Source organism: Chenopodium album, chromosome 19, assembly GCF_948465745.1.
Source record: "Chenopodium album chromosome 19, dcCheAlbu1.1, whole genome shotgun sequence".
Classification (NCBI taxonomy): domain Eukaryota; kingdom Viridiplantae; phylum Streptophyta; class Magnoliopsida; order Caryophyllales; family Amaranthaceae; genus Chenopodium; species Chenopodium album.
In genome coordinates, this window is record NC_137852.1 from 11,695,001 (window position 1) to 11,722,067 (window position 27,067).

The window sequence follows — 27,067 nt, forward strand, 5'->3', positions numbered from 1 at the left end:
AAGGAAACCCTTGCCCTATCCCCCCAAACCCCAAATCGCTCCTCCCCCCATTCTGAAACCCTAGTGGCTAGGGATTTCAATGGCGGGGGAGGGGTTTTTGGTGGTTTTCGGGAGTGGAGAAAGTGAGTTTTAAGGTTTTTGGTGGGCTAGGGTTTCCAATGAGAAAGTCGAAAAACGGGAAGAGGAGATAAGGAGGGAGGTTGGGAGTTTTCAATCGAGATAGCTAGCCGAAAAAGAACGACGCAGGGGGGAGGGGGAAACTGACGTAGTTGGGGCGGCTGCCCGGTGGCAGATCAACTGGTCGACATAAGGGTTTTGGCTTGATATTTTTAAAATTTTTTAACCAATTAACTTGTGAGACATGTCACTTTAAAAAAATAAAAATTAACCCATTCTACCAATCCCCATTAACTGGGATTATTATTTACAATTTTTCGGGAAAAGAATTTAATTTTTTTTTTTAAAATGTTAATCTAATGACACTAGATGAAGCCCGTGCGATGCACGGTTTAGTATTTTTTTAAAAAAATATTTTCATATTTATGTGATTAAAATTGTTATTATATTAATTTTAAAATATTAGATAAAATTCCTAATCTCAAAAGATAATATTTTGTATTTAATAAATTTAAACATTAAAATCTCATTCGCCAATTTTGCTTACGTGACATTTGAATTATTTAATTGTAAAAGAAATTAATAATATCTCATTTAATTGGTTACAACATAAATTTGTAATCTTACATGACGCATTAAGAAAATTAACTCGGGAAAAACTCCTCTTTAAATATATATATTAGATTAGATTTCTGTAAATAAGTCAACAACTTGCGACAAAAGAAGCGGGAAAAAATGACATTGGCGCGCAGAAGAAAGAAGTGTTAACAAAGAAAACCTGAACCCCCTCATTTTGCCCAAACACTATATACAATACTCTCCCCTATTCTCCAAGAAATTGCTCACTTAAACTTCAATTTCTACCTATTTTATTTGATTCTTCTTTGATTTTTATGCTCTTAATTTCATTTTTCGATCCATAATCTCTCCAAACAACCATTTGTTGAAGAAAGCATCAATTTAAATTTTGGGGTTTTAGGTTAATTTTTCTGGGTTTATTCCATATTTATATAATTTGCCAACTTCCCATTTTTTGATAAAAAGGGGTGCAAAATGAATTGGTGGGAAAGTTCTGATGGTGAAATTCGGGTTCTGATTGCCCCAGGTGCTCCCAAATTCTTTCCTGTTTTTGTTCATTTTTATTTCAATTTATTTCGATTCCTTTGAGAATTCTGATAATATGTGCTTTAGACTGTGATTTTTCTTAATTTTTGTATGAAAGTCTTAATTTTTATATTTGGACAAATTTAGGGTTTTGAAGCTAATTGCATTTGTTTGATGATTACAGTATTATTTACTTCTAAGGAAAGTGTAAATGTGTTTGTATGATAAACAAGGATTACATCAGTGTATTCCTTTTGCTGGAAGTTGCTTGTTTTTAGCATTTTCGAGGTCGGTCGCAAGAGTTGCTTTTGGGGGAGAGGTTAAACTAATTAAGGTGGAGACGTAGCGGCTTATATTAGAACAATTGACAAGACCAAACAAGTAGGAATAGTCGAGGGTTGAACTTTAGATTGGGAATGGTTAATCCTAGGAATCTCAAAGACCCCATTGGCATATGACTTTTTGTGTCATATTGATATTACTAGTACCTCAAAAGAGGTCCTCATGCATCTTACAGTGTATAATCTGAATTTGATTTCAGTTAACGAATTACATATCATTTGTGAAACATGATCTCTGTCAAAAAATAATAAAATGTTGTTAGATGATTCATGTGGAATAAATGGCTCAAGGTACAATTTCTGAGCAAATCTTTGAGATTGTGCAAAATGCATGTAGTCTTCGGCGCAACAAACGTGTGTTACCTAGTTGCCTAGGTTTGGTGGGGGTTACCTGAGTATGCAAATACAAATATGAAATTTTCACTGACCTGTGAACTTGTGATGGCCAAACATTGATATTCTCACAGTCTTAGTAGCGTATGAAGTATGAACTCTGTAATTTACAAATTGATGGCTGTGCAATGAATATAGAGGGTAGTAATTATGTTATGCTTCTAATTTATTTAGAAAAATATCGCGAATTACTGCCTTTTATCTGTCAACTTTTGTGCAAAACTGCCTTATAAGTATTTGGTTTAAACATTACTTTTATACCAAAGTTTGTTTGGGTATCACTACCAATTGACTATATTTGTTAAAAACTCTGTTTACAGGGGCCCCCATTTTACCCCTCTTGCAATTTTCTTCACTCAAGTGACATATTTATTATAATAACATGAAAATAATTTTTGAAGTAATGATAATTGAAGACCCTTTGAGGAAAAGTATAACATTTTCCCTAATTTGAAACACTTCTTGGAACGAACACTTTACTTTAATCTCCCTCAATCACAATCAATACAAATCAAACCAGCAATACATAGACCAAACAAAATAATTACTAATTTTTTTTTTTGGCGAAATTAACCTTTGATTCACTATAAAAGCGCATAATTAAACTCTTTGCAGTTCAAATTACCATTTTTCTTGTCAATTCACTATGAAGGGGATGATGGTAAAAGTGTTTACCAAAATTAGAATAAAGTAGAAGTGGATAGAACAAAAGGAAAACTTAAATTGGAACATGGATAGGACAAAAGAAATAAAATGGAGGGAGTATTAGAAGTTTAGAACAGAAATATTGTGTTTTTGGTTTGTGATTGGGCACTTGCTGATCTCTTTATAGAGGTGTTGAAATTGTTACTTTAGCACCTTCCTTTATGTTTACTAATACTGTTTACCTTGGGTCTGTTGCATCATGCTTAAATATTAAAAATTTATCTGCAATGCATTCCTCCTCAAAGTGATGTTGCTGTAAATATGATAACCTTGATAAGAAAAAAACGGTTCAACTGTTTTCATATCCTAACATTTTTTAATCCACCTACAGATAATGGTACATCTGGGACAGATGCAGGGCAGTTGCTCACTCTACGCCATCCTAAATCTGGTAATATTCAGAAATATAGTTTAGTGCATCCTATCTTGTGTTATTGAAACAAGGCTCTATGATCACTATCTTGCAGAGTTGACTTTATCTTATTATAGTCATTATTGCTTCTAGTAACAGGTGCTATGATTATATGTAATTTCTTTTCCATTGGTGTTTTTAGTGCTATACCATGATTGTTAAGCCCTTTTCACTGTTAGGCTTCTTATTTTTTGGTATTTGCTCCTCTTGCTATTCTTGGAAGATTATCTGCTTCTTTAACTTTTAAAGTATGTTTTTCAACACAAAAGTAGTAATTTTATTGGTTTATCAGTTGGGGTCACTTTAATGGAAATGTGGGATTATGTATTTTCAGATAATATGATTGAAAGCTTATTATTTCCGTCATTAAATCCTATTGGCGGGTTTTGAATTAGAACGAGAAGACAGTTGGAAGGACAAACTCTCTAGTTTAATTTGGTCATATTATGAATTTCCAGAGGTCTTTATTTATTTATTTTCTCCAATTTTTTTTTTTGTTGTTATGATCTCTACCTTCAAATTCTTTCTATTATTTTCAAATATGTTGAGAGCATTGGCCTTCATTTCCGCATGCAGAAAAGAGATGCATTGAAGCAACCTTTGAGTTTTTCTAATAGATGGCACTTCATTGCATCATTAAGTAGATCTTGATCTACAACTTCTAATGTACTTCAATTGTTTTTCTTATTGATTAATTTTCAGGAATTGCAGCTAATTATCTTTATATCAACGAGGGTCTTCATGAATTCCAGTGGTATAAAAAACCCTATACCTCCTGGTTTTTAGGGGAATATGTCTGCGAAGGTAATATATTCTTGGATCCCCTTATCAGCTGAATTAGAGTAGTCTATGCAATCTTCTTGCAATAGGGCTATTCAATACAGAATTAAGACGATGCACCCCTCATCTCTTTTTTTGTCTCTAATCTGGAGAAGGGGGGGGGGGGGGGGGTGGGTTCTAGAATAAGCACTCACAAGTCACAACAACACACATAAACTTTATCAAGAGTAACCTCTTTGTAAACCTATGATCTTGTACATACTACCACTGCTTTCCCAAGTTTTACTCCGTTATTGTAGATACAAAAACCAAGGAAAAGTGAAAATGGGGACCACACATGTGACTGCATTTGCTTTAAAGAGGAGAGAAATAGAGAGTAAAAGATTTATTAAATTGGGCTCCACAAAGTGGGGGTTGTAGTTGAGAAAGAATGAATAAAATGTTGCCATATAAGGAATAAAGTAAAAGTGAGTAAACTTAGGTAAACAGATGAAAATGGATAGTTAGTAGAACTTAAGAAAACAAAGGGAGTATAAGTTTAGATACTTTGAAAAGGATTGATAGTAAGGAATAACTGATGCCATTAGCAGTGTGTTTCTGAAAATATGCAGGCACCATCCTTACTTGTGTGATTTATAGAATGTTAATGAGCTCAAGGGCATTTGGAAATCTTCTAAAAATTATTCTTTATTTTGTGATTGAAATCATTGAATAGTGGATATGGTCATATTGTGTTTAAAAGTTGCATGTACTATATCTTTACTTACTGAAATAAACTGGACTGTCAAGGATAGTCTCTGAATCTGCAGTAAATGTAATAGATCTATTTTCAATCAAACACATTCAAATCTTTCAAAGCTCCTCTTTCTCCCTCCTAATGTCATTTTCTTTAATTTTTTTCATCTTTTACCCCGAAATTTACTGCAAAATAAATCTTAATCTACTTTGCTTATTTTCTGTATCTCAATATTAATACAGATGGAGGCTTGTATATATCAACACCCATAGATCCAGTCTTCATCATGCTTCCCATATTTGAGGATGCTCGAATGAAGGTACCTGAGTGTTTTTTTATTATCCTATGGTTTAAACAATATTGTGTGGGCACTGGGCAGTTAGGCATTAGTGTACTCATGGTTGGGAATTTATACAAGTGCCCTTTAGTTGTATGCTCACGTTGACCAAATAGTTAGTTCATGAATCAGTCTTCCAACTTCGCTAAGGGGTAATGTATGATTGAGGTCCCTTCCCCACTCTTGTTCTAGTGGTTTAGAATTGAGTCATGTTTAAGGTACTGCACAACACTTAAATGCAAGATTATATGTTTAGGCTGTAAATAGATAAAAAGAGATACAATTAAGACCAAATCAGATTGAGTAGTGGAGTATCCATGACTCCATGCACATTGGCCTGATTTATTTGATCTCGAACGGAGCTCAAACTGAGGGAATGTATAAATTTGTTTAAAAGTAATTCACAAATCAACACATTTAGTAAATAAAGTTTGATAATATACATTAAAAGAACATACTATTGTAAAGTTCATGAGCATAACAAGTTTAGTACTATGGTATTTAAGCTCAGCTCATTTACTTACTGAGCTTGAAATTATTATTTACTTAACAAGTGAGGTTTGGCCAATCTTGTTCATGAATTTATTAATTTGTATTAACGGGCATAAACAAGTTTAGTACTATGGTGTTCAAGCTTCTTCTCATTTACTTACTAAGCTTGAAATTATTCTTTATTCCCTCCGTTCCCATTTGTTTTTTACGTTTCTATTTAAGGTGTTCTTTTTATTCTTTACATTTAAGTATCTTTCCCTTTTTAGTCATTAATTTTGGACAAAATTACCCTTGTTTTACAATTTCAATACTCAAAAGTCCTTACTTTTTCATGTGCTATTGTACTTTATGTACTATTTTAATAGTTTTTAATACTTATTATTACTTTCTCTCTCCTCTACTTTTTTCACCCCACATGCACAACATTGTTTGTCTCAATAAAATTGTACTTTCAATCATTGAAATATTCCAATATACCCTACTTTACACAATTTCTTAATAACCGCGCATAATTCTAAACATAAAGAACATAAGGGAGCGGAGAGAATACTTAACAAGTGGGTTTTGGCCATCCTCGTTCATGAATGTATTAATTTGTATGTAGCTCTAGAATTAAGTGTCGTCTGTTTATCTTAGTGATGGCTTGTAGTATTACACTCCGCAATTTCTTTCATTCTTAGCCTAGTTAAAACAAATAGCATTGTATTTTACCTACCGTGTCATAAGTCATCTAACTTTTAGGCCAACATATGTATATATCATTTATATAGTCAACTTTTTACTTGTGTCTCATAAGTATTGCATGATAGGACATTTCTCTGAAAGTTGATCATTTTGGAACGCACTTGTAAATCAATTCAGATATTGTGTCTTTCATTGCAGTTCTTTCTAATCATTCTGTTTTTTATGGACACAGAAGGGGAATGATCCAGGCAAATTCAGACAATTAGATGAGATAATGTATATTGACGGCTATCCTGGATATCATCATCTATTACCAGTTATTGAGAAATCTATGGGCGTTGTTTGTGAAGTAAAAGGTCACTGATAAAACCATTTCCACTTTAATTTCTCATTCCACATGTGATACTTCTTTATTTGTTTGCTATCATACTAGACCTCAATTGCCGGCTGCTATAATTATTTCTATGTGCAGCAGTTGCTGTTTCTAACATTAAAGTAATAGATTTTGCATAGTTTGTGGTAGTTCTCTTCCATGTTTACACTAAAACTCACGTGTCACCTATCCTTGGATTCCTTGACTAATCTTTGTAGTGATGTATAGCACACGAATCGGGGTTTAGGACTTAGGAGTTCCAGTATTTGGGCAAAGAAATGGACCGTGTTTGAAAAATGTAAGGCAGTCTTTAGCTTGTCTCAACTTGGTGCTCAGATCATTAGAAGGGTACAAAAGAAAACCTTTTAAATCATTCTTTTCGAGTATAGTTGGAGGAGTGATATTTTTTTCGTGCACATACTTTATGAATAAATAGGGATGGAGTACTTGGGATCAGCAGAATTCTGAAACTACAAAACAACTGCTTTCACACCGAGGGAACAACATCCATAGCAAGGATCCCAATTCAATCTTAATTTCTTGGGTGTTATGGCAACCAGATTAGAATGATACATCTACTCGCAAGATAATAGTACCTGTCATTCAAAATCATTCTTTATATATTTCATCTACTTGCTTAACAAGTTAAATAAGCTGCAGTGTGTTTCTGTGAAATGTTAGATCATAACCTTTTAGAACTTCGTTATTTCATGGAAGCAAATGTGCTTTTCCATAACTTCTGGTGGCTGGAACTTGATTGACATTATTACTTGGATATATCTGCTGTCAGTAAGCCGTTTTGGGCTATATCAACGAAACAGGACAAGCTTATATCATTAGGCTGTATACCATAGACTGCTTACCTTGAAAAGAATGCTCACTTGGAATATAATTGTTGATCCCATTAGTGTATTACTTGGTTTGGCTAATTGAACTACTGAGCATTTACAATTTGTAATTGATTACACTGGTGGAGTTTGGAGGGAAGTATTAAAGTTTTGATGATGAGGTTTAATTAGCAGCTCAGGCTTGCGAGAAGAAGAAGCAGCTGCTTGCTTGACTTCATGGGATATGTCATACACCTCAATTAAATAAATGTATTTGAGTTTGTGACTTGTGATCTCTCTTATGGGCCTAGTACATATCTCAAGGACTAAGCACAAAACATACAGAAACTTGGAGACAAATATGAAATCTTTGTTGGATTGCTGTAGAGCAGAGACCTAAGTGCTGCTATCCAGGTTAAAGTATGGAAACTGTTTTCTTGATGATTAATAACCTCCGATATGTATATATGATGAGTTTTCCCTGGTTGTGACATGTAAGAAAATAATTCATCAAGATGAGATGTTATTTGGTCAAACTTGCAAGCTTCTTTTGACACTATTGACTTGCAAATTGGAATTAGTCTTTTCGCTATATGCTAATTTCTGTCCTTGTAGAAGCCTTGATTGGCATGACTAAATTTTTGTATTTAATTATCTTTTTTGCCGTATTTTCAAAAACTATAGCACTTATTTGTTTTTGTTTTTATTTTTTAAAATTTTTAACACGATATATCACTTCGTGTTATGAACAGATATTGGATCAACAAAGTTCTTTAGGCTGGATGATTCCAAGGTTATAGCTTGGCTGTGTGCAAAGGTGTGTCCATCTTGTCACTTGTAAAGCATAATGGTGCTTATAGTCACATCCTATGTTTTGCTTCATTGAATGATTCAAAAGGTAGTTTTATGTTTGATTGGCATAAGCTAGCGTTGGGGGTCAAATTGTTTAAGGGTCTAAAAACTAAAGTTTTTATAGCTTTGGTTGTACTTTATCTGTTTTAAGGGGATCAAATTCTCACTGTTTAATCTAGTGAAGCTGGATTTTAGAACTTATTATTAGTTCTGATATTTTTTCTTTCCTCTGCAGGTTAACCGGTTAAAACAAACTTTACTCACACTGGACAAGAACTATGCTGCTCAGGATGACAAACATACATGTAAGAATCAGTATATTCAAAATGCTCAAGGCTCACTGTAGAATTCGTTGAATGTTATATTGATTGCAAGGTCGTCATTATAGTGGATTCTGATGCATGATATTAGGAACTTGTCTGTTCTCTGTTCTTTGAGAAGAAAACTAGAAAGTAATTACTGTGACATTTGCTGGCATCCAGGTTAATATTGCTATCCTGGAGAATGTCACATTTTATAGAAATGGTTCAATAAATGCTGAACAATATGATAGGGTTTGGCTGCTAGTTAACTTATAGAATAGTGAAGGATCTGGATCATAATGACGCAGACCCCTATCACATTTTTCTTTCATTTTCTTGCTCTTTATTTTTGTTTTATGGTTGGGAGAGTGGGTAGAGTGGAGGGGGGGGGGGGGGGTGCATGTTTTGTGGTGGAAGCAAGGAAAAATGTATGGTGAATTCTGTTGCGTGACCATCTAGGTGGATTAGGACAAGAATGAATAAGACTTACAACTATTCCTCTCCATATGAACTTCTAGAAGGGTTAGTCTTACCAATAAGCTGATCACTCTCGAGCTCTGCACAGTAGAAGCCAAAGCAGTGTCTTCTCGTCTCAACAAGCTAAATCTGCTTGATCACCTACTTTTGTGTTTAATAGTGAGTTTATAATTGAAATTGAAATGTGAACAACCATAAACCTTGGTCCTATAACACCTCAGCCCCATGAATCTTTTTGTACAAGGTGTCACAAACAAAGCACATATATCACAGCTATAAATGCGCACCAGGAAGGAACCTTTAGTTCCCTCCTTCAAAAACTAAATTGACTAACCTGCATGGCTGCATGCGGCTTATTAAAGAAGAAGAACCCAAGAGATGAGTCTTGGACCCTGTACCTTTGTAAGACATAACTCAAACATCAGGGGACAAAGCTCTTCATGGCCACTGCACCCGCAAAGAGTGTATCTTTTCCAAATTTGTGTCTTCACAAAAGCTATAGCATTTAGAAGAACCTTGGTATCCAAATAAACTGGAAACATGAAATTTTGGAAGATACTTTCTCGTAATTGTGTAGAATTATTGGCCATCAAAGTTCCCAGATTTATCAGCCTGCCAGACTAGACTGTCATGAAATTAGTAAAGGCATTGGAATCTAGGAACCTAGATAGACGGTTTCACCTAATTTTCTATCTTGCATATTTCTTCACTATGGATTAGTTGTGGCAGAAGTCTGTAAAAAAGAAAGTCTTTTTCAAAACCCCACAGAAACTCTATGATGGACTTTAAACTTGACCAAGGGAAGGAACATATAATGTACCTTGGGGACAATCATCCACAGGCTTGGACATCTCAACAAAGCTTGTGTTGATATCTAACTAAAACATCAAATTTAAAATTGCAGGGAATCAAACGAGGCCACTGCTCAATCTAGGAGGAATAAAAAGGAAGGCTGACTTGAGTTGGAACAGTTACCAGGGTAGTATGGTGGGGATTGTCAGAAGTTGTTATAGAGAGAAGTTGTCAGTAGTGTGAAAAACTGTTAGAGGATTGAGAAAAGAATCAGGGGTAGTATTAATAAAGAGAGAAAATTGTAGTAGGTCATTCAGATAAGTGTTTGTTGTTATTTCATATTGTTGCTTGGAGGTTAGTCCACTCCTCGAACTGTGACCGCTTGTAGTTGATTCGATTATACTGATCGATCAATACAAGTTCTATCTTCTTCCTTAAATTCTTATGAACAATCAATTTGCTTTCTTTGTGCTTCTGTTTTTAATTATGTGAAGGAATCTCATCCGATTTCTAGCAAAAACCCCTTACCTCTCAGCGAAAGCTCTGCGCCAAAAGAGATGGCCTTTGGCACTGCTACTCATTTGTCTGTTCACGCAAGGTCTACTTCTCGTGAAATATGGCTCTGATTGAATGTTTGTCCTTGAAAGAGTGCAGCCGAAAATGTTAGTTATATGTTTCTGTTTGCTAAGTAGCTAACATGTGTAATTGCTGGTTTTATTCTTTATAAATTTTTGAGTTTTAATAGTAATACTTTAACTAAATTGCAGTGGCTGAAGTGGTATCAATACTGGGAGAATATTTGAGAGACAAGCCCTGGGTGGAACTTTTGTGTAATCATCTAAGGTAATTTTTGACAATGTAAAAGAGAAAGATGGACTTATTAGGGAAAATGAGGAACAGAAATTTAATAGAGTTTTGGGCAAGGCTAAAGCAAACCTTGTTTATATAATGGATCAAACGATAAGAAAATGTCTCATGTCAAGTAAATTACTTTGCCATTGAAAGGGTGATGGATTTTGAAGGTGGTCAAAGTAGTAGTATGATTTACGTTTAAAGTTTACATGCAAATATGCAATGATACACATCATGAGAATTTTGACCTTGTTAAAAACTGAATGTAGTGGTGTCTGAATTCTGAAAGACTAAGGTTATATTCATAGGAATTGTTTTTTTTTTTTTTTTTTCCTTTTCATTTTTAAGTTTACTTTTTATAAATTGAACAGATTGAATTTACAAGATTTGACAAGGAAAGCAGATGATCATTCTTCCTCCATGACAGATAATGTGCTTCAATCCTCAGCTCAGGTATATATTATTGTCTTATAAATTCCAATTTGGGTGATTGGGTTCCAGGCATCAAAAAATAAAATATTTTCTTAATGGAGCTTTATGTCTAATCTTACCCTTATTAGATACGAAGCATCTATTTTATGAATAGCGATTAAATGTACCATTTATAGATACAATTTGACGTGTATTTTGTCAAGATTTGGATGCCTTCTGTTGAGCATTTCTCCCCTTCTGCGGTTAACATTTTATTGGCATGAGCCATGGTGATAACATTTAAAGTAATAACAAAGTGCTTCATTCCGTCAACCTGTCACCAAACACAAGTAACAAATGCTACTGATCATTGTTGAGTTATCTTAGCATACCATGCACGCTCTAATTACTAGTAGTTCTTTTATCACCTAATATGCATGGTTCATGTACAAATGTCTGCTTGTTAAGAGTATAATGGAAAGTTTTAATTTTTGATGTCAACAGGAAAATGGCGGAGCAGAGTCAACTAACAAGAAAACAGCCAAGACTGCGAGACAGGGAAAAAAGGTGAAGATAGAGACAGATTCGCATAACATAAAAGACATGTTTACTAGAGCGACGAGAAGCAGAACAAAGACAACACAATAGAAGAAAAAATCTATGACTATTTTTAGGAATTCTAATGCCAAATTTCATGAGCTTCTGTTCAATCAAAATTCTGGAACCTAGCCAAACTTGTGATGTCTTATATTATGTCGAACATACAGTGACAGTCCATTAATGTGTATCATCTGATTTTTTGTATCTTCTCTTTCTTTCATTGAACTCTCTTCTTTTTCTTCTTATTATTCCCCTATTTTCAAGAGAGGGGGAATTGGTATTCTACATATATGTTGAAGTTTGGTTAAAATTTTCCAAAGGGGTACTTTTATCAATTTATTAAGCATGGGTATACACCTTGGTTTAGACTAAAATATAAGGTTGGTATGGGTTTGCAATTTTCAAATAAGTATAAAATATAAATTATTTTATCAACACAAGTTTGAAGTCTCAAACTAAAGGCCAATCTTCCACAGTTCCACTTAAGCAAGGGTTAGGGTTACTTTTAATTATTGCCTCTTTTCAGTCTTTTGGAATGTTCAACGATAATTTAGAAACTCCATTGTCTACTCTTATATCTGGCCTTGTTTTATACACCTTTTAATGTTCATTCCCAATTGATGCATGACATTATTTATCGTGCAAAAAATATGGAATGCCACTGCACAAACTTATTTCACAAAATGTTTGAATGCCACTGCACAATTGTAAATTTACAATACATAAACTGAAATATTGAATACTACAGAGTAATGATCAAAACCAGTTTAATATAGATGAAACAACTCAAAAACAGTAAGAAGACAAAGAACCAAAATTTAAAAATCAATTAGGGTGATTCAATATCATCTATTCATCTGGAACATACTGGTGTCTCTAAATGCCTTTCCATAACTGTTAGCTACATTTTAAATATAATGATTACTAGTCAACATCTTATATAGCAGGAACTGCAGTATGCGGCAGTATGAGTACATGTTAAATCTCTTTGGTAGCACCGTATCAGCTCCACTTGGTCGTCCAAAGGTCAGGTTAAGAATTTGCAGCAAGCCCACCAAGCAATTATGAGGAGAATTGGGATATTTGTTACAATCACCAAGAGGTAGAACTGTAGAAACAGTCAATTATTCAATAGGTATGCTGAAAAAGGGTGTCCTGACTAACACATATTTTCCCTTGGGGTGATTCTACCATGTGGAAGATATCGTGATTTTGGGTGGGTTTTTGGCATTAAGGTATGCTGCTATGAGCTCTGGAAGCACGGGCCTTGCGGAAGTTAGAAAAAGATTGGTCCATATGCTTGCTTCTCACAAACACATTTATTTAAAAAAACGAGTGACAGATAGTTGCAAGCATTGCCAATAAACAGCAGCAAGGGTCAGTGCAGACCATCCCAGTGAATCAACCGTTTGCTCAGCATGCCATGCAGGCAGATAGAAATGTGAGCCCCTGAATCTCTATGCCATGATCGTTCAAATAATACACAATTCTTCATCCTTTACTAACAGCTTTGCTTGCAGCTGTTAAGCCAATGAACAACCAAAAGATTCCTCATCAACACAGCTGAGAGCATCAAAGGCTTCAAAGCATAATTGACATCAAAGGATGTGCTGCAAAATAAGCCATGCACAGAAAGCCGTTGCGACTTGATCCATTCAAAATATCACATCTCAGTCTAACTCAACGAGCAATTGATCGCAAGGTTGTGGCATCATCAAAGTTCTCATTTGGCTTGCGAATTTGGATAGGTGGTCCAAAAATAGCCATCTTCTGTGATAGATTTTCTAAGGCTTCATGTTTATTTGCCAATTCCATTAGCACCTTAATTCTTCTGAAAGAAACATTGCTTGGCTTTTGTCTCTTCTCTATCATCTGCAAGAAACATGTCTCCACCTCAACCAACTTCCCCACGTCACAAAGCAAATCAAACAACACATCAGACACCAATATAAACGATCCAAAACCCTGCTCCACCATGTCATTCCACAGCTCAAGCGCCATATCCACCTGCTCCTGCCTCTTACACAGCCTAATTAAAAACATACAGGACTGTGTGTTTGGCAAGCAACCATCTTTTTTCATCTGCTGATACAATCTCCAAGAACTCTTCAAGTCATTCGACCAATAAAACACCCTAAAAAACAAATTAAACGTAGTTGGATTCGGACTCAGCCCCTTGGCCACCATCTCATTCATCAACTCAAAAGCAACACCAAGCCTCTTAGCAATGCAATAGTTCCTAATAGCAGCATTATACGCTGCAGCATCCGGGTAACATCCATACTCCCTCATCTCCCTCAACACATCCCTAGCCTTATCCGGCTGACCTGCCTTACCCAAACCCCCAATCAAACTCGTATACGTGATCACATCCGGACCAATCCCTTCCTCTTGCATTTTATCAAACAATTGGTACGCCTTCGTAACCTCTCCACTCTTACAATAAACATCAATCAAACTATTATAAGTCACAATATCCGGCTTCACCCCCAACTCCTTCATCTCCTCGAAAAACCCTTCGGCCTCCTCCGACGACCTCCACCCTGACAAAAGTATATTAAAAGTCACCGCATTCGGCTGAAACTGACCCTTTAAACCATGATACACATTTCTAGCATCCACCATTGTTTTCTCTTGACACAAAACCCTCAACAATGCATTAAAACAATTAGTATCAAATTCAGGAACAAGTCTCCTAAACTTCTTAAACCCTTCAACAGTTTGTCTAACAGAACAAACCTTAGCAATTCTACCTAAAACAACCTGCAAAGTTCTATGAGAAATCAAATTACGATCTTCCCTTTTAACATCATTCAAAATCTCCCAAATTTGATCAAACTTCCTAGTTCTACCTAAAACATAAAGCATTGTATCAAGAGAAAATTGGGTGTGATAAAATCCTTTACTTTTTCCAATTAACTTGAAGAATTCTAAAGCTAAAAGTGGGTTTGAATGACTGAAACGAACCCTTTTAAGAACTTTATCAATGAGTTCATTTGACATAGAAATCCCACTTGAATTTAGGGATTGTTTGAGTTTCTGGGGTGAAGATGAATCATTGATTATGCGAAAAACTTTGTCTACTTCATGATCTAAAGGGGTTTTTTCTGATGAAAAGAGTCGAAGTTGTGAAGAAGAGAGAGAAAGAGAGAAGTGAGCATACCTTAATGGCGACTGATAATGGAGGAGTTTTAGAGCCATTGTTGTGTTGGCTGAAGAAGTTGGAATGAGGGGGAGTTGTGTTGTGTTTCAATTTAGGTTTGAAATCGTTCTCCACTTTCACTTGCTATTGTACATTTCGGTTTTTTTTAGGTCATTTCAGACTTCGATGCTTGTTTTATGCAGCCGGGTGCATACTCACGGCACACTCGTTTAACGATATCCCTAACCTATAAACCGAGAACCGAATAAGAAGAGCTCAAAAATTCTGAAATTCTTATCTACTGTGAGCAGACAACTTTGCCCTTCAGGAAATGTGCATATGCACATGGCTGGTGTTTGTTTTTGCTTAGAGTGACACGTATTAGACCAAAAATGAAAAGGCATATATATATATATGATGAAATTAATTACAAAATACAATTACATATGAGTAATTGATTGATTGATTTAAGTGATCTAGTCAATTAGTGAGTCCAATACAATAAAGTGTAGGACAAGGTTACAAAAGTCATACTCGATGGTCATTACATGATACTTCCTAGGCTACTAGCTATGGAGTACCAGATGAGTAGTGATAGACTAATACTCGATGATCATCACATGATGCTTCCCATAATTTCTATTTTAGTAAAAGAGAAAGCAACGTTTGGTCCACGTTCCTTGTGTTTTATCCTTAGTCTGGATTATATTAAAGTTAAATTTAATTGTATGTTTTGCAAATAATACTAGTTTCAATAAATGTTACGGAGTAAATGTGTAGGTCTTTGTGATTTCTCATGTTAAAAGAGCCGGTTACACCTTAGCTCATCTAGTTGCTAGATGGGACATATATGAGTGTTCTAAACATGTTTGTATGAGTCCGTTCCCCCAAAGTCGTTTCACTTTGATGGAGCTTGATTTGCGATAATATATTAGGCTCACGTTTTCTTTAAAAAAAGTAAAAAATGTGCGTCTTAGAAGAACACAATTCAAACCTAAAAACATACTTCTATGGTTTAAATCCTAAGAACTTACAATTCAAACCCAAAGAAATGTCTAATCCAATTTATACACCATAATGAAGAAATGTTAAAAAATAAATTGAGACTTTAGAAGCTAAATAATTATATATATATGAAAAATTATTTAAATTGAAACGGTTTAAATCCTCTATTTGAGTTTTTAAAAATTTATTATAATGTGCAAACTCAAATTGTACATATAGCCTTTTCAAATGATGTATTTTTCATCCATAAACTTCCTTTTGCAATCACCCTCCCTTAGCTTAAAGCACTAGCATCAATAGGATTTTTGTCTATTTAGCTCACTTTTTGGTTGGCTTTAAGGTTTCTCATGGATGTGCAAGAAGATAGGAGGATATCCTCTTAGAGCTTACCCATTGGTTGCCCTTTTGTAGTGGGCATGAGGAGAGAGAAGAAAAAAAAATAAGGAAAAGTATTGTGTAGAACGGACTCACATGAGTCCGGTCAATTATCAGAGTAGAGATATTATAGTCAGGAATTGATATATTATAGTTGGGAATAGAGTATTTTTATCAGGAATAGAACACTTTTCATCAGGAATAGAGTACTTTTCATCAGGAATATAATAGAATAATTAATTATCAAATTTATCAGGAATTATTAAATTATAGTCAGGAATAGAGTACGTTTCATCAGGAATTGAGTAGTTTTCATCAAGAATAGAGTATTTTTCATCAGGAATATACTAATTTTATCAGGTCAAAAACATAAAAATATTATAGTCAGGAATTGGTATATTATAGTCAGGAATTGGACTATTTTTATCAGGAATAAGACTATTTTTATCAGTTTTAGACAAATTTTTATCCTGACTAAAATTTTGTAATTCCTGACAAAAAATCTCTAATACCTGACTAAAATATTCTTATACCTGATATAAAAAATACAATTCCTAAACATTACCTGACTGGTCAAAATATTGTTTTGCTTCACATTTTATCCAAACACGTACATTGATCATCATCACCATCGTCCATGGTGAAAATCAAATCGAACGGCAATCACAACTCCTCAATTCCTATCTCAAATAATCAATGACAGTAGCAACCCTAGTTTGTTGCAGCATCACTTCCGAAACCCCCCATATGCCTTTCTCTCTCCTCCATCATCATCATCTTTCAAATTGATTTGCGGGCTTGCCGTGGTTAGTTTTGGCTGTCGGCGGTAGATTTGGAAGGTTTTCATTGATTTTGGTGGTGGTGGGACGGCGACGATGCGTCGGAGGCATGGAAGCGAGAGAGGAGGAATCGTGCAGTGGCTCTGTGGCTAGGTTTGCTGTGCTGGCTATGTTTGGTTGTCGTTTGTGACGGTGGTGGGTGATAACAACAAGCCAACAATGGTGGTGCAGCCGCGCAGGTTGTTGCGTTGTGTTGTTATTGTTGTTGTATATTTGTTGCCGTGTAGACTGGACTCACGTGAGACCGGTCTCACGCAAAACCTTCTCAAAAAATAAAATTTCATCAATTTTGGAGAGAGAAATGCCATGACCTTTGGCAAAAGGTGGGCAAAGAATTAGAGTTCGCCACTTGTCCTGCTATAATTGGCTTATAGTATTTAGTTTTTATAGTATTCTTTTTAATTATTTAGTACAAGTCTAATTAAGATATATTTATGACCAGAGTAAATAGTGGGCAACCAATGAGAGTATTTGGGTATAAGTGGATATAAGAATTGGACATAAATGAGATGGAAGAGAGAGATATAAACTAAATATTTGATGGCCACCCTTAGCATGGACAACCATTGGTTTTGCTCTTAGAGCACACCCATTGGACATTGGTTGCCCTTTTTGTAGTGGGCATGGGGAGAGAAGATGAAATAATACTAAATTTTGTAGGTTTTTCAACATGGTACCCTTGAGTTTTTGAGTTTTTTTTTTACCTTGTATCCTCCTAAATTCAAATTTCTACAAGGTGACCTTGAGTTATTAGTTTATTTCACATTATACCCTTGAGTCTTTGAATTTTTCTATATGGTACCCTTGAGTAGTAAAATAAATGACTCTTATTAAATTGACTCAAACCAACATCATCTAAACGACTTATTTAGCACCCTCAAAGACACAACTAGCATGTTTATCGCAAAAAAAAAAGGACTAATGACAAATATTAATCAAAAATATTTGCTTAGCTTTGATTCATGGCTCTTGGCCGAAATATATATAGAGGAGTACAAGATAATTATGACAAGAATATTCAGAATATAATCTACTTAACATAAAGCTTATCTTAGGCAACTAAAGATCCTAACCAAATCATATCAAATAATATCATATATTTCTCATTTTGAAATCTACTTGCTTATCTTAAAAAAAAAAAAAAAAAAAAAAAATCCTAACCAGCTTTTTCATTAAGAATAATATTCCCTTCAGTTTGAAATCTTTAAATAGTTTTTAAACACCCAATAATACATCGCAAACTCAAAATGTATGTGGGGCTCACATACACATAATGATGTGTAGTTTTTTTGTAAATAAAAATATTCTCCATCCAATTCCCTCTCCCTCATCACTACAAGCTTCCCTATCTGAACCACTTAAAAACTCGACACCCAATTTTCACATTACAAGCACCCGAACCCAAAACCCGAGTCCCGACCCAATTACCCTATAGGAAGTCATACTCCTATTGTAGGAGTGAAAAAGTCCATGTGTTCTCCAATCACCCCCAACCCAAACATACAAAAGAGGAACAAAATCAAATTACGTAGTAAATCAATCAAAGTATACAAAACCCCAAAACCCTCCATTTTCAACTACACACACAACACAAACACAAATACAAACACCACACTCACTTTCTTTCTTCTCCAAAATGTCAATACAGTCGGTGGTAATCCAGAAGCTTCTAAGCACCAACGCCCATCTCGGCCGTCGCATCACCGCCCACCATTGCAAGCCCTTCATCTATGGCAGTCGCAATGGCACCTCCATCATCGATTCCGACAAAACCCTAATTTCCCTTCGCAATGCCCTCGATTTCATCTCCCACCTTGTTCGCGGCAAAGCTCGATTCCTCTTCGTCAACACCAACCCCCTTTTCGACGACATTTTCGACCATATGACTCGCAAGATCGGCCATGGTTCCTTCCTCTCCCCTCAAGCTCAGTACTGGCGATTAGGGGGTTTTTTGACCAACTCTTCTAGCCCTAAAAAGTTTAGGTCTAGGAATAAGAAGATTTGTTTTGCTCCTGCTCAACCCCCTGATTGTGTTGTGATTATGGATTTTGAGAGGAAGTCGTCTGTGATTAATGAGGCTGCTCGGCTTCAGATTCCGGTTATTGGGTTGGTCGATTCGAGTGTTCCGAGGGAGGTTTTCGAGAAAATTACGTACCCGATACCGTGTAATGATTCTGTTCAGTTTGTTTATACGGTTTGTAATTTGATTACTAAGACTTTCTTGCTTGAACAGAAGGGTTTGAATTTGGGTGATGCTTCGGGTACTGATGCTTCTGGTAATGATGCTACACCGAGGTAAGATGATCGTTACCTCGTTAGTATTAATTTTAATTGAATTGAGAATTGTGAAATTGTTTAGGGTAGTCATTGTATTTGTGTGATCAAATTTGGTATGCTGAACTCATGGGAATTTGAATTTTGCTTGCATTGTATATGAAACTATTGCAAATTCGTGGAAAACTGCTGCTGTGGTTGTCTTACTCTAACTGATTGGTTATCGCTAGAGGTGGTTATTGGTAAAGATGGGCACGGGCCGTGCCGGCACGCGGGCGGCACGGGCCCGGCACGACTCCGGCACGGCCCGGCACGGGCACGGTGGCCGGCACGGCACGGCACGGCGGCACGCCGGCGTGCCGTGGGCCGTGCCGTGAACAAATTTTTTGGGACCGGCACGGGCACGGCCCGTGGCACGGCGGGCGGCACGGTGGCCGGCACGTGGGCCGGCACGCCGGCACGACCCGCCGGCACGGCACGTGGCACGGCCCGGCACGGCCAGGCACGGCCCGGCACGGCCAGGCACGGCACGGCACGGCACGGCCCGTGCCGTTGGAATATGGCCGTTTATGGCCGTTTTCCAACAGCTATAAACGGCCATATTTTCCACCCCATTTCCCACCCAAATCCCCTATAAATACCTCATATTTTCCTCCAAAATTTTCACAATTCATCAACTCATCTCTTCTCTCTTATTCTCTAATTTTCTTACTCCCAAATTCTCAATTCTCAAATTCCTAAAAAACATACAATCTTCCTCTCTTTTGTGAAAAGAAAAAAAAAATTCCTACTCTCTTATAAATTTTACATTTTTACTATTATTACTTGTACTAGTCTACTACCAAAAAAAAAAAAAAAAAAAAAATTGTTATATTTACATTCGGGAAATTAAAAATTCGGGAAATTATAAATTTGGGAAAGCATTGAAGCGTCATTGTAAGATCTAACTCAACTTTATTTTAATTTGTTATTGTTATTGTTATTGTTATTGTTACTATTATTAATTTATTATCATTATTACTATTATTATTATTATTATTATTATTATTATTATTATTATTATTATTATTATTATTATTGGAACTACTTAATTATATAAAAACTACTTTCTATTTTAATTGTGGGTTATTTGGATTGTTGAAATCTGTCTAAGGCGGGATTTGGGCTCTGGACAACGTCGCTCCTAACCTCTCCTACCTGGGATCTCATTGATCCAAGTAATCTACTATTATTATAATTATTTTTGAAAATTTAATTTATATAAAAACTACTTACTAATTAATTCTCATTGATCTCATTGTTGTTAATTGTTACTTTGTTATTGTTAGTTGTGTTATTATTATTAATTAATCATGGCATCAAACCCGAACGTTTCCTCCTCCTCTAGAAAAGCCAAGTCAACACGTAGGGAATCACCAAACCCAAACACTTCAATGTCTATGCCCCCCCCTAACATGCCCTTTCCCTCTCCTAACATGCCCTTTCCAAACACTTCCACCCCTTTCTTTCATCCCCAAAACACGGGAGGGCAAGAACAAATGGATGATATGGCTCCTTGGACCCAATTTCAACAAACCCAATTTCAACAATATGAATTTCCTTTTCCTCCTCCTCCTCCTTCCCAAGGTAGCCAAACACAAGCTTGCGGGTCGAGTGAACCATCCACCCATAATCCTAACATATTAGAGTGGTGTACCGAAGAGGATTTTGCTCAAACCAAAAGAAAGAGTGGATGTTGGGTACATTATCAATTAAGTAAAGATGGAAAAAAATGCAAGTGTCGGACTTGTGGTAAAATTTTCTCGGCCGATACCAAGGGAGGGACGGGACACCTTACTAGGCATACAAAAAAATGTGGTGGACCATCTAGTGATCCAACCCAACCTAAAATTTCTCAATTCCATCCACAAGGTTTCATTTACAATTACGAGAGAGATAGGGATGAACTTGGGAGAATGCTTGTACATGCAGAACAACCTTTTCTTTTCGCCGAAAATGATGCCTTCAACAACTATATTAACCGAGCACTACAACCAAAACACAAAAAAATGTCCCGAAAAACCGTTCGATCTGCTGCCATGAAGACTTATCTAGAGTACAAATTGAAATTAGTAAATGAATTAGCTAATCTTCCTTGTAGAGTTTCTTTAACCGCCGATGCATGGGATGGTGGGTACGGACTTCACTATTTATGTGTTACTTGTCATTGGTTAGATAATGAGTGGATGTTACAAAAACGCATCATTCATTTCAAAATGCTTGAATACCCTCATACCGGTCTTAACATTTCACATCATTTAATGGAAGCTATTGATGCATATAGTCTTAGGGATAAAATCATGTCTATGACTTTCGATAACGCAACTTCTATGACATATAGTGCGAATTTGGTTAAACCCCAATTAACCGATTTAGTATTAGATGGAGAAGCACTTCATGTTAGATGCATTTGTCATGTTCTTAACTTGTGTGTGAAGGATGGAACACAAGCAATTGGTCCATTTTATCACAAAATACGGAGTGCTATTTGCACTATTAATAGCTCTAACATGAGATATCAAGAATGGAAAGGTTTTTGCAGGCAACAACGGATTAAAACCATAAAAATAGCACCGGATTGTCCAACTAGGTGGAACTCCACCTATGAAATGTTGAGTCGGGCAATCGAGTACAAGGTTCATTTAACACTTTTTTATAATATGAAATATCCACAAAATGCTTTACTTGAAGATGATTGGGCTAATTGTGAAAAATATATGCAGTTTTTACAATTACTATATGGTATGACACATTGTTTTTCTTCTGTATATAATCCTTGTGCTCATTCTTTTCTTAGCAATGCATGTTTACTTGCACAACTTTTTGCGGAACACCGATCAGAACATGTTTATCGTGGATATCTTCCATCCATGGAGGATAAATGGCGTAAATATTACACCGATATTCCTAAGATTTATATTTTTGCTTCCATTTTAGATCCTAGACAAAAATATGATGGCACCTTTTTATTAATTGATATTTATTATAGTAACATGAATTTTGAAGATGATGTTGAAACTTTTAAGAATAAGGTGACGGATGAGTTTTTTAATTTATATAATGTTTATGAAAGTAAATATGGAACCGTGTCTCGATTTGCCCCTTCTCAAACATCCAAAAATGTAAGTAAACGGGCCAAAGGTTTATTTGCACAAGCTGCTAACTTGATGTCTAAGTATTCAGGTACAGAATCATCATCATCTAGGAGAACTCAAAGCGATGTTTCGGAGTTGCAAATGTACTTAAGTTACGACTTCATGAAAGGCATGGACGATGAAGAGAAGTTTGGCCTCGACATCCTCGATTGGTGGAAATCACAAGCCGTGAAACATCCAATTTTGTCGGCAATGGCTCGTGATATTTTTGCTATCCAAGTCTCCTCCGTTGCTTCCGAAAGAGCTTTTAGTGCGTCGGGAAGAGTTCTAGACGATAGAAGAACAAGACTAAAACCCGAAACACTTGAAATGTGTGTTTGCTTCAAGGATTGGTTGGATGCCGAAACTCGTTCTCAAGATCGTACTTATGCACAAAACGACGACGATGAAGGAACGTCGACTTCTTTTAGTTCTCAATCCACTCAATTGGCGGATGAACTTGAACCTCTAGGAGACGAAGACGAAGATGAAGACGAAGGCGAAGACGAAGGCGAAGACGAAGACGACCAATAATAATTACATGATTACATATTTACATTATACACTATTGTATTCTTTTTGTATTATCGAACTTCGTATTCCGTATAATAAATGAAGTTATTCAATATTCATACACTGTTGTACGATTTTTAATTATCATTACTTATTTTGTAATTTTGTATTATTGAATTATCGTACATTCGTACGGTCGTACCGGCTACCGTCATATAATAAAATAAGTTATTCTTCAATTTTTTGTGTTTTCGGATTATCGCACTAGTATTTTTTTTTTTTATTATATGCATTTTTGTTTTTAATTCGTTTTTTTTTAACATTTATTTTTTTTTTTTAAAAAAAAAAAATAAAAAATAAATTAAGGTCGGCACGGTTTGGCCCGCGGCCCGGCACGGCACGGCCCGCTAGGCACGTGGGCCGTGCCGTGCCGTGGGCTGGGGTGTGCCAATTTCAGGCACGGCACGGCACGGCCCGCCGCGGAGCCGGCACGGCACGGCACGGCACGGCCGCCACCCCGGCACGGCCAGGCACGGCCCGCGGCGGCACGGGCACGGCCCGTGCCCATGTTTAGTTATTGGACAGGGTAGCCCAATGATAATAGGGTCAGGGCCAAGCTTATAGAGCTTTTAATGGACAGGGCTATTAACGGACATGGCCCTTATTGGGTAGGGTCAATATAGGGCCAACATGTTTTTCCAATTTAGTTGATAAAGAAAATACATAATGTAAAAATAATTATATAGATTAATTTGTATTCATATGTATTTAATAATGGCTTTGTTCAATATTTATTTTAACTGATATTTTATAGGCCCGCCCATTATTGACCCGCGACCCGCATTGGCCCGACCCTATATTGACCCTATAAAATGTGACCCTCTTTGACCCTGACCCGCACCGTCCCTGACCCGACCCGCCCAATAACTAGGTCTAGTTATCACAGAATGATCAAATTTGGTTCTTTTTCTTGGGGTGGGGGATTTGGGGAAGAGGGCTTTGTATTTGAGTTGGTTTTATGATTATGGAGAGTTTGGGAAGAGATCTTTTTGTGAATCGGCGTAATGAAAGTTGGTTTTGGGGATTACATTGTGGACTTGATGAAAGAAACTTTACTTAGCTCATAGTTGTGTTTTAGTTCCTTGGATATATTTTGAGTGAAATCTTATGTTCAAACTGGTATTCTATTATTGGGCCCAATTCAATGAGCAAAACAATGTGAGAGGAGGGTAGAAGCTAGATAGCCTAGGGGTAGGGGATGGAGACATGGAGCGAGGTTTAGAAGGAAGAAAATCATGCAATGCTGAGTATGATAACCCGTTCTTGAGTAAAGGTTAAAAATTACTACTCATGTTGGTAGAATTATTTAAAAGTGAAGAAAATTATTCTCTATTTGACTAACATAATGCAAGTAATTTATAGTATAATTTTCTTAGAAAAATATTTTTCCTCAACTAAACAGGCAAACATGACCTATTTATTGAATTGGTTTTTTCCATGTATTGAAATTTTGATACTATTATCATAGGTTGATGAATGCTAATACCTATTTAAGATGTTCCTACATCATATTAGTTTTGCAATTTAGAATAATAATATTTTGATGTTGGATCTTAATAGATTGGAGTATGTGTTTTTTTAACGATTTATAGCCGTAGTATGTAACATTTAGAGCAATTCTTGCTGTTTCGGGAAATAAAATGCTAAGAGTTGTCACTGTTATTCTCATGTCCCATTACCAGATGTAGTTGCAAATTAATATGGAATTGGAGTTAATGAGTCCAGCTAATTAAACGGCTTGTAGAAGTTACTGTCTGTTTTGTGGAGGGGGATACTATAAGAAATGGAGACATGGAAGGATAGGGTTGCAATAGTACAGATTAATAATTTGAGCAAGATATTAGACTTAAACAGATCAATAGTGACGAATATATTAGCCTTAGATATAGTTGTAGAGAAATAATTAATTTAGTATCTTTTACACTATGAGACTGATGAGAGGTTATTATAAGACAAAGTTAATTTGCTGGCCAGAGGGTTGGTGAAATTTGTATACTAGGTTTGTAGAGGAGTGATTTTCCCCTAGAATTCTTTAGAACTTCTTGATAAGATTGTCTAAAATTTGGGAAAATTTGTCGTTTGTGGGCATTGGGCAATGTAGGTATGTTTGTATACATTTTTTCCGTGTATACAACTTCTGTTGCTACACATGTTCTGATTAAATTTGAGGCATATTAAATATGAATTGAACCCAAGGAGGTAGATTGGCTCAGATCAAACAAACTAAAAAGCTGAAATATTTATTGATGTTAGAAGAGTCATGTAGCACAGTAGTTTTTAACAAAATATATATTTGATATATGATGATCATGTGAAGGTAGTTTGGAGAGAGTTGAAAGAATTAGATTATGTGTAGCATATCTGAGTTTCGTGGACAAAGTTTGGGAAACGTTTGGGATGGTACTATGCTTTAGATATCTATTTCCGTCTTTTATATTAGATGGATGTTTCGATTGAGTTTCCTTGTGCTAAGTCCCAAATAGTATAGATATGGACTTTTGCTGTATCAACAATTTATGGGAAGATTGGTAACCACTTTTTTTGTTATTGTAAAAGTAACCCTACATGCATTCAGCCTCCTTACATGTCTTAGATAGAAGCCATGGCCTTTTTATAGGTATTTGGATTACGGGAAAGCAATTGGAGTATTTAGTGTTTCCCATAATGCCATAATGATATATTTGCATACTGCAAAACAGAGTTCAATGTTTGGAAATCCTTGATAAATTAAAAGGTTGTTTATAAAACTTAATATCAATTTTACCACCACAAAAGAATCAGTATAAATCAAGGAGGGAAGAGACTATAACTACGTATCAGTTTTCTCAAGTCAAGGGTTTAGCTTTTAGGAATTTCTGAGTGCAAATAGTTTGGTAAATGGGGAAGTGCAACCTTCAAGTTATTCAGTTTTTATGCAATTTAGAGTTTGTATTTTTTCTATTTTTTTAAAAATTTGTTTTTGCACCATTTATTTACTCATTGCCAGATAGGTTTTCTGTTTATTTCTGAAGCACGACGGAGTTGATTATAATTCCAGGAAATATAGCATAAATTGGTAGCAAGCAAATTAAAGGACGATTTATAAATCTGAATGATATATTGGGAATTCCGTTAAGATAGTCTGGAGAGAGCAGGAAGAATGAGCATATGTGCCTAACTTCTGAGTTTAGGAGTTAGGAGAATAGTTTTTCAAGAAACAGAACTAAACCGCTCAATAGACTTTTATTATGTGCACTTGGAAAGGCATAACGCATAAGTACCCCACATATTGAGTTATACAAGGCTTTTGTGAGTATTTTAATTTTTCACAGCATAAAATTTCAGAGTCTTATATACAAATCCTATGTGGTAAAATGCAGCCAAGTTTGTTATTTTTTATTTTGCTAATATCAAGCCGTAATTATGTGTATTTGCAATGTTTTTATGGGATTGTTTTTCTTCATACATGGAGGAATCCATTGAATGATTTGTTTTTGTTCTCATTGTGTACCATCCTTATTGTGAAGTGAGGAAGCTGCGGTGACAGAAGATGATCAACCTCCGCAAGAGTTGAAGCTTGCTGATGCTTGATGCTGTTACATTTGGTATTGATCTTATCTAATGTTTTTTTTTTTTTTTTTTTTTTTTAACTCTTTTTCTGGAAGCAGGGGATCTAAAGACTGCTTTGTAGTGTAATTTGCGTCTGCTCTGCTTCTTTATGAATTGGTCCAAGAGCAGCTCTGTTGAATTCTGCTAATGTAATGTTTCTGGTTTCTACAGAGGCTTTTGGGTGGATATTATTTTTTTGGATGGGAAGGTTAGGAAGAGCAGTTTCACTTTATCGTGAAGTAGTTGCTGCCATGTGACATTCTGGTAGAATGTTAGGACACTTGCTCGAGACCAAGACTATAGCTGAGGTGTTTCTCATGCTAATTTTTCGTATTTATAAGTGTTAGAATACAAATTTTGTATAAATTCTTTCTTGTATGTTTCATTTTAACATGTTGAAATCCATTATTGCAGAAGTCAAATTTGATTTAACAGACTTCTCTCAGCCCCGTGCTGTTTTCTGTAACCTTGAATAATCATTTGAGTTACAGAGTGCGGTTGTGCATTGGTT

General features: G+C 35.8%; 2 protein-coding genes and 1 pseudogene across 2 annotated transcripts; 2 read left to right on the forward strand and 1 right to left on the reverse strand.

The window, feature by feature from the left end:
* The first annotated feature begins 913 nt into the window (after positions 1 to 913).
* Positions 914 to 11,773, forward strand: LOC145595528 (uncharacterized). Its single transcript, XM_081651944.1, has 10 exons — positions 914 to 1,222; positions 2,992 to 3,051; positions 3,775 to 3,876; positions 4,831 to 4,907; positions 6,334 to 6,457; positions 8,054 to 8,118; positions 8,389 to 8,458; positions 10,492 to 10,567; positions 10,948 to 11,029; positions 11,492 to 11,773. Exons 1-10 carry the CDS (start codon positions 1,171 to 1,173, stop codon positions 11,633 to 11,635), a joined length of 852 nt encoding a protein of 283 aa, XP_081508070.1. The 5' UTR covers positions 914 to 1,170; the 3' UTR covers positions 11,636 to 11,773.
* Positions 11,774 to 12,403: 630 nt separating this feature from the next.
* LOC145594960 (putative pentatricopeptide repeat-containing protein At1g02420 pseudogene) lies at positions 12,404 to 14,876 on the reverse strand (annotated as a pseudogene).
* Positions 14,877 to 18,551: 3,675 nt separating this feature from the next.
* Positions 18,552 to 26,996, forward strand: LOC145594963 (small ribosomal subunit protein uS2m-like). The gene is made up of 3 exons (XM_081651314.1): positions 18,552 to 19,243; positions 26,475 to 26,552; positions 26,728 to 26,996. Exons 1-2 carry the CDS (start codon positions 18,585 to 18,587, stop codon positions 26,536 to 26,538), a joined length of 723 nt encoding a protein of 240 aa, XP_081507440.1. The 5' UTR covers positions 18,552 to 18,584; the 3' UTR covers positions 26,539 to 26,552; positions 26,728 to 26,996.
* Positions 26,997 to 27,067: the final 71 nt, after the last annotated feature.

Bases quoted from the DNA above. Each gene is read 5' to 3' on its own strand.
- LOC145595528 (XM_081651944.1), top strand. From the start codon at position 1,171: ATGAATTGGTGGGAAAGTTCTGATGGTGAAATTCGGGTTCTGATTGCC. The intron at 3,877-4,830 runs GTAATATATTCT...ATATTAATACAG, and splicing joins AGGGGAATATGTCTGCGAAG to ATGGAGGCTTGTATATATCA. The intron at 4,908-6,333 runs GTACCTGAGTGT...TTATGGACACAG, and splicing joins TTGAGGATGCTCGAATGAAG to AAGGGGAATGATCCAGGCAA.
- LOC145594963 (XM_081651314.1), top strand. From the start codon at position 18,585: ATGTCAATACAGTCGGTGGTAATCCAGAAGCTTCTAAGCACCAACGCC. The intron at 19,244-26,474 runs GTAAGATGATCG...CTTATTGTGAAG, and splicing joins GGTAATGATGCTACACCGAG to TGAGGAAGCTGCGGTGACAG.